The sequence below is a fragment of the Helobdella robusta genome, assembly GCF_000326865.2.
Source record: "Helobdella robusta unplaced genomic scaffold HELROscaffold_11, whole genome shotgun sequence".
Classification (NCBI taxonomy): domain Eukaryota; kingdom Metazoa; phylum Annelida; class Clitellata; order Rhynchobdellida; family Glossiphoniidae; genus Helobdella; species Helobdella robusta.
This window is the reverse complement of record NW_008703617.1, coordinates 3572540-3580896: the sequence shown is the minus strand read 5'-3', so window position 1 is coordinate 3580896 and position 8357 is coordinate 3572540. Positions and strand designations below refer to the sequence as shown.

The window sequence follows — 8357 nt, the reverse complement described above, 5'->3', positions numbered from 1 at the left end:
TTCTAAACATTAGAGACATTTGAAACTGCAAATTAAGTTAATTTATTTTTAATACTTTCTCATTAACATTGAAAAATAAAAATAATGATATTCTACTTTTTAAACTTAAGCCCAAAATAATTACTGACTAATGGTCGAATATGTAATTAGGTGAATAATTTATAATTTGTGAACTTGTTTGTATGTATATATGTGTACATATACACAAATATTAACGCCAAACATTCGGTAGAATTTATAGAATATTGTAAAATATACATATACATAAAGAAAAACGTATATACTTATATATATGTACCATATATATATATATTTATATATATATATATTTATATGTAATCAATGTATACATTGGTTACATATATATATATATATATATATATATATATATATGTTGGTAATAGACCATAATTTTTACAATATTCTATAAATTCTACCGAATGTTTGAACATGTTAACGCCAAACATTCGGTAGAATTTATAGAATATTGTAAAAATATATATATATATATATATAAGCATGTATGAATTGTTTATTTATATATATGTAATTGTTAATTTATGATTGGCAGATGTTTCATTTTTAAAATTTTATATTAGACATTAGAAATTACAAATTATAGCGTCTTTGTACTATCGTTTCATGCAATTTTGAGAAACGCAGTTTGTCTTTATATAATTTCTTTCAAACATTTTAACACTTGATTAAGCTTCGATAGCACAGGAATTCCCAAATGTATGCTTACACCAAACCACACGCGTGTAATAATGGTGGTTTTTTTGAGTTTCAGAGGGAGCGCACATGAAATGAACCAGCACCAGATCAAATTGCAATAACAAAAACGTGATGCATATAGCTTTTTAACTGACTCGTCTACCAAATTTTTGCTACAATTGCAATGAGTTACAATTAAACGGCATATTATTCACAATTTTCAACAACTTACTATTGCAATATCTTTAAGACATGCAGTTGTTAATTAAATGAAACATTTTTAAAAATTTATATAGGTATTGCTCTCTTTGTAAGTATCATTTGCAAAACTGGTTTGACGGCTATAAAACATTGAGACATCGGGTGGTGCTATTTAACAGTATTCTCATTTCTCGCGCTTTTTGTATTAAAAGCCACTTAGCAAATTTTTAAATTAAAAATTTTGTCATTGTAATTAGTTCAGAGTAGAAGACATTCTTCGTGTTGGTAGCAATGCACTTATGTTGCTGCAATGTTTGTAGAGCGATCAACATTAACATTTAGAGAACGTTTTGTTAGGTTGCTGTTACGATTTAAAGAACTGAAGTTCAGGTTTTGTGCTTCCCATTCAAACTGGTGCACTTTAAATTATGTTTTTAATAAATAAATTAGAAAATAAAAGTTAGTTTAGTATAAGATGAAAAAAAAATTAAAGAAATAATTTTTGAATATATTCGATTTTAAAATGGCTTCATAAATCGTCCATTTTTTAAAATTTATTGAAACATTTAAAAAATAATCATTTAAAACACATTTGTATCCCACTCATTCGCGTTGCACTCTTATAACCTACTGTCATGGTTGCATTACTTTCGTAAAAAATGACTTGTTGCGAGACAACATCAGCACTACAAACAACGACAACAACAATTAAACAATCAGTTTAAACCGGTAAAAGATTTTTTTTAATCGGTAAGGTTTCACGAGAGCAAATAAATTACATCTGCAATAAAATTTTACCAACTGTTCAGCGTGCTTATGCGAGCCCTACAAAAAATAAATTAATATTTGAGCTACATTCAACTACTCTTTTCTAATATATAAAACACAAAATTAACAAACAGATTTTGTATTTTTACAGTTTTTACTAACAAGAATAGGCCAAATAAACAAAAAATGTTCCAGATTGGATTTTTTTTTCAATTAAAATCATGCCATAAAAGTTTTCAACATTGACACGGTCTACCACTTTAAAATCTGTTATAAACTTAAAGTCTGAAATGTCTGAACTTGTTTGCAGATGATGAAGAGAAGAGCCATTGAAACAATCCTCATAATCTTCTTGTTACTTAACCTGGTTCAGGTGCACTCTCAGAGTTAGTTTTAAACACAATTTGTTAGGTAATGTTTCTCAGTCGTGAATTTGAATGTTTAAATTGTAACATTTTCACTGAAAGATTGTGTTCAGTCACCCAACCTGGACATCGTGTTCGTCGTCGACGAATCTGGCAGCATTTGTGACACGGATCCCGGGTTTGTGTATGGACGGGATTCAACCTGCACCAACTTCAGGAACCTCCTCACATTTGTTAGTAACTTGGTCGACAGTTTTACAATAGGACCGTCGAATTACAGGGTTGGAATGGTGACATTCAGTAGTTCAGCCGAAGTCAGATGGAGATTAGACAGGTAATGCCGAAATGATTGATTAGTTTTTTTATATTTGATTTATGTTAAATAATGTTGTTTACAAATGCAAAAATATTATTTGCTTTACATTTAGGTATTACACCAAAGCTGATCTCCAAGCGGCAATCAACAGCATTCCATACACTGGAGGCAACACATTCACGACGGGAGGTATAAGGTTGATGAGGACTCAAGTCTTCACGCAGTCAGGGGATCGTCCAGATGCTTCCAACCTCGCCATCATCATCACTGACGGAAAACCAACCGTAGAAATTGAGAATTTACAAAGTGAAATATCCGCTGCATTGGGCGCTGGAATCAAATTAATCGCCATCGGAGTAACAAACAGCGTCGATGAAGGAACATTGCAGTCCTTGTCATCTCCTCCTAGACAGATCAACAGAGATTATTTCGTGGCTCAAAGTTTCCAAACTCTTGACAGCATTAGATCACTGATTCAACAGAACGTCGTCTGCCCTTGTAAATTATCTTGTTCATATATTATTTACTATTACTTTTGTGAAAATAAATTGCTCACCATTTTCTTTTTCTCAAAACCCAATAACAGCTACAGTGATTATAACAACAACGATGCCACCAGTTCCAACTTCAATAGGTATTCAATTTTTTGGTGATTGGGAAATAGTTAATAAACCTCTTTCTGAATTACTATTCAAATAAAAAATCAGGGATTAAAAACTTCAATTTTTTCCAAACCAAATTTGTTTTAATTAAATACAATTTTGTATCACTTCACTCACATTAATTTATCAATTACTTATTGGAAGGCTGTTCACAGTCACCCAACCTGGACATCGTGTTCGTCGTCGACGAATCTGGCAGCATTTGTGACACGGATCCCGGGTTTGTGTATGGACGGGATTCAACCTGCACCAACTTCAGGAACCTCCTCACATTTGTTAGTAACTTGGTCGACAGTTTTACAATAGGACCGTCGAATTACAGGGTTGGAATGGTGACATTCAGTAGTTCAGCCGAAGTCAGATGGAGATTAGACAGGTAATGCCGAAATGATTGATTAGTTTTTTTATATTTGATTTATGTTAAATAATGTTGTTTACAAATGCAAAAATATTATTTGCTTTACATTTAGGTATTACACCAAAGCTGATCTCCAAGCGGCAATCAACAGCATTCCATACACTGGAGGCAACACATTCACGACGGGAGGTATAAGGTTGATGAGGACTCAAGTCTTCACGCAGTCAGGGGATCGTCCAGATGCTTCCAACCTCGCCATCATCATCACTGACGGAAAACCAACCGTAGAAATTGAGAATTTACAAAGTGAAATATCCGCTGCATTGGGCGCTGGAATCAAATTAATCGCCATCGGAGTAACAAACAGCGTCGATGAAGGAACATTGCAGTCCTTGTCATCTCCTCCTAGACAGATCAACAGAGATTATTTCGTGGCTCAAAGTTTCCAAACTCTTGACAGCATTAGATCACTGATTCAACAGAACGTCGTCTGCCCATGTAATATTTTTTTTATTATTTTCAAATACAATTTATTAATAAACATTAAATTTTAACTTGGTTATATTTTTCTGCACAGCTACAGCCTTGATTACAACAACAACTCCATATCCAACTTCACAAGGTATTTATTACTTTTCAATTCGTACAACTTGATAAGTTTTATTTAAAAACCTGATATATTTATTCGACAAATTTTCATTCAGTTTTTTTCATTTGAAAGGTTGTTTTCAGAGCAATTTGGACGTGGTGTTTGTGGTTGATCAATCGGGAAGCATTTGCGATACAGACCCTGGATACGTTTATGGTCGAGATACAACCTGCAATAATTACAAAAGTTTGCTTAACTTTGTTCATAACGTTGTTAATAGTTTTAACGTTGGCTCCAACGCGTACATGGTTGGACTGGTGACTTTCAGCTCTTCTTCCGAAGTTCGATGGAATTTGGCAAGGTAAAATATGGCATAGAATAAAATACCACTAAATATTATATGATATATTAAATTTTTTTTTAGAAAAAGTTGTTATTATAATTTTTTGCAAATATTGATTCAAAATATTAATTCCGCTTTTTCCATGAAGTGTTTAAATCAATAAACTTTCATAATCAGGTACAACAACAAAAATGATCTTTTGGCAGCAATTGATGCCATTCCGTACGTTGGTGGCAACACAAACACGGCAGGAGGGATTCGACTGATGAGGACTCAAGTTTTCAATTCTCAGGGGGATCGTTCAGACGCAGGAAATCTTGCAATTATTATTACTGATGGAAAACCAACTATTGATGTTGAAAGTTTACAAAGTGAAGTTTCTGCTGCTCAAAATGCCAACATAAACATGATTGCAATCGGAGTAACCAACAGCGTCGATGAGACAACTTTGAGATTGTTATCCTCACCTCCAAAGCAACTAAATAGAAATTATTTCATCACACCTGATTTTAGTAGCATCGATACTATAAGAAGTTTATTGCAACAATCCGTCAATTGTGGCAGTTGGTATTACGATTTCTATTGAGTTATAGCTAAAATATTTTGTTGTTTAAATACATTTCAACTTACAGATCCAACAACTACTCCGAGTCAGGTGATTTCAGGATCTCAAGGTAAAAGAATTGCTTACGTTTAAAATACACCAGAACTAAAAATTTAAAATGCTGTTCATTTTATTTAGGACCTCCTGGCTTGCCAGGAATACAAGGAGCAACAGGAGTTACTGGCGCTACTGGACAAACAGGAAGTACGGGTTCTAGTGGACCACAAGGTCAACAAGGTTATCCAGGTCCTTTAGGATTTACCGGAAACACGGGACCACAAGGTTTTACTGGTCAAACCGGTCCGATGGGATACCAAGGTTAATATATTTATATGGTTTATTTTGTTTCTGTTTTTCAATTTAATATTCAAACATTACTTTAATTTCAAAGGTTCTCCTGGCTCACCTGGACAACCAGGATCTCAGGGTTATACGGGAGCTACTGGCCCAGCAGGTCCATCAGGACAACCCGGAAGAGATGGACAATCAGTTTCTGGACTGAACGGTCCTCAGGGAGACACTGGTTAACAGAAGACAGTTGCAATTTATTTTGAAAAGTCGAAAACAAAAATTTATTTATTTAGGAGCTACTGGACAAAGAGGATCGCCTGGAAATCAAGGTTCCCCTGGAGCTCCAGGTAATCCAGGAGAAAGAGGTCCTATAGGACCAATTGGATTTACTGGATCTTCTGGATATCCTGGACCAACAGGTCAGACAGGTCAACCAGGACAATTTGGTAAAACGGGTGCAACAGGAAACACGGGTCCACAAGGTTTTCAGGGAGCTACTGGAGCAACAGGATTTCCAGGCAACTCAGGCAACCCCGGCCAGCCTGGACCTCCAGGTTCCCTTGGCCCGAGTGGTCCTCCTGGCTCACCAGGCGGCTTTGGTTTTACTGGTTTTACCGGTCAAACAGGAGCTACAGGTTTGAAAATTTGTTTTCCAGTAAAAAAAATAAAAATTGTTCACTTTAAAAACTTAAATATATTTGTTGTTTAAACAAATGATAAATTTGTGGCAATTAGGTGTAACAGGTCCCCAGGGATTTCCAGGTCCCCCCGGTTTCACTGGACCGGCAGGTTTGCAAGGTGTACCTGGACAACCTGGAAACAATGGACAACCTGGAGCTACTGGGCCCACTGGACAACCAGGATCTGGTTTTCCAGGTTTTTATTACAATGTTTTAGAATTTATTTTCAATTTTTAATTTAATGTTAAACATTTTTGAACTAAAAATTCTATAACTAAATTATAAATTTTTAAAGGAGCACCAGGTTTCACAGGATTTACAGGAAGTACAGGAAATACCGGAGCGCAAGGTTTACCAGGACCTCAGGGGTTTACCGGTCCATTAGGAAGAACTGGAGCAAATGGTCAGTTTTTCTAAATTGTTTTTAATTGTTATAATAAAAAATTTTTTGAGCACATTACTTTTTTACAACAAAGGGTCTCCGGGACCACAAGGGCCGCAAGGTTCTAGAGGGTTGGATGGATCGACAGGACCAAGAGGGTTACAAGGTTCTACCGGATCATCTGGAAATCCTGGGCGTCAAGGACCAACTGGAGCAACTGGATCATCAGGGCAAATGGGTGTTCCCGGTCCACGGGGAGATCAAGGATTTACAGGTATAATTATGTAGCATATTAAAGCTAACGTAAATGTTATCTAATACATAAATTACTCCTATATCATAGGATTACCTGGACAGTCTGGATTTCAAGGAGCAACTGGTGCTACTGGTCCTGTTGGACCGGCCGGTCAACTTGGTTTTCCAGGTCCTGCAGGTTCTGTTGGTTCTTCTGGGCAAGCTGGTCAGCAAGGGTCTCCTGGTAGAGATGGATCCCCAGGACCTCAAGGGTCTACAGGAGCTACTGGTTTTCCTGGAATTCAAGGTTACACTGGTTTAACAGGGAGCACAGGACCACTTGGACAAATAGGTTTTCCTGGATCGGTTGGAGCAACAGGTCAACCTGGACCCCAGGGATTAATTGGAGCAACTGGTCCCAGTGGACCGGCGGGTAAATATTTAAACATAATAATTTAATTATTTACATGTGAAATTAATATTCGTTAATAATTTTTTTGTTTTGTCCAATTTCAAGGTAATCCCGGGCCACAAGGTATCAGAGGAAATGATGGAAACAGAGGAGACCCAGGGCAACCGGGCTACACAGGTTCTACGGGGAATCCAGGTCCAATGGGTGCCGTTGGATATACCGGATCATCAGGATCTCCAGGATTTCCAGGTTACGCTTTGTGTGTTTGTTATTTTTGTAAAGTAATAACTTACTAATTATATTTTTTGCATTTCAGGATCTCAAGGATTTACGGGAATCACCGGAAGTACAGGATTCACTGGCCAACCAGGTCCAAGAGGATCTGATGGAACACCAGGCAGAACAGGAGCAACTGGTTCGCAAGGAATGCCAGGTCCATCTGGACTTCCAGGATCAAATGGTTTACCCGGACAACCTGGAAATACTGGACAAATCGGTGAACTTTTAGAATTGGCTGATGAAATTGTTTTTTGTTTTATGTTAATATACTGACTGGCGTAATATATTTGTTTGTAATGCGTTTAAGGTATGCCTGGTGCTACGGGTCCAGCTGGATTGATAGGAGCTACAGGACCTGCTGGTCCAATTGGATCACAAGGACAAAATGGGAGACCAGGAGACACTGGTCCTTATGGACCTCCTGGACCAGTTGGACCAAGTGGCAGCCCTGGTGGCATTGGGAGAACTGGAGTTAGGGGAGATACAGGTTTGTTTTGAAATACTTTTATTGAAATTGTCAAATATTCCATATTAAAATACAAATTTTCATATATACTTTTTATATATTTCTGCTTATATTTTTGAATATTTTAATTAATTCAAATGTTGTAATTATCTAATTATTTAAAAATTGTAGGTAAAAGTTTAATGTTAAATTTTAAACAAACTGGATAGGTTATACCGGCGCGCCAGGTCAGCAAGGAGTGCAAGGCAATACTGGTCCGCAAGGAAATCCAGGTGGTGCAGGTTCACCAGGTCTTCCTGGGCCCACGGGTCCTAATGGATTGATAGGAAATACTGGCTTCATGGGACCACCTGGTCCAAACGGACTTCCAGGACAAATGGGTTTTACAGGTGAGATGCTTTACAATTTTGTACGTACAGGTAAACACACGCGCATGCACACAAATATGAATAAATGAATAAATAAGTGGATATATTAAAATACAATAAATAGGCTTTCCCGGTCCATCTGGAAATCCAGGAAGTCCTGGAAACCCAGGAAGCCAAGGACAGCCAGGTGCAACTGGTTTTCAGGGTTTACCTGGAGCAACCGGATTTCCTGGATCTCCAGGGTCTCCAGGAGATAGAGGTTTTACAGGTAATCAAGGATTAAAGGGACGTTCTGGAGCTACTGGCGCCACTGGTTCTCCTGGAT

At 36.9% G+C, this 8357-nt stretch overlaps 2 protein-coding genes across 2 annotated transcripts; both read left to right on the top strand.

Annotated features, from left to right (window-relative positions):
• Positions 1-2149: 2149 nt before the first annotated feature.
• On the top strand, positions 2150-3659 carry HELRODRAFT_136819 (hypothetical protein; the record flags this gene model as incomplete). Its single annotated transcript, XM_009012960.1, has 2 exons — positions 2150-2382; positions 3497-3659. Coding segments are annotated over 2 exons (396 nt in total), but the record flags the coding sequence as incomplete, so codon positions are not given.
• Positions 3660-5503: 1844 nt separating this feature from the next.
• Positions 5504-8121, top strand: HELRODRAFT_72614 (hypothetical protein; the record flags this gene model as incomplete). The annotated part of the gene is made up of 3 exons (XM_009012959.1): positions 5504-5810; positions 6617-6922; positions 7892-8121. Coding segments are annotated over 3 exons (843 nt in total), but the record flags the coding sequence as incomplete, so codon positions are not given.
• Positions 8122-8357: the final 236 nt, after the last annotated feature.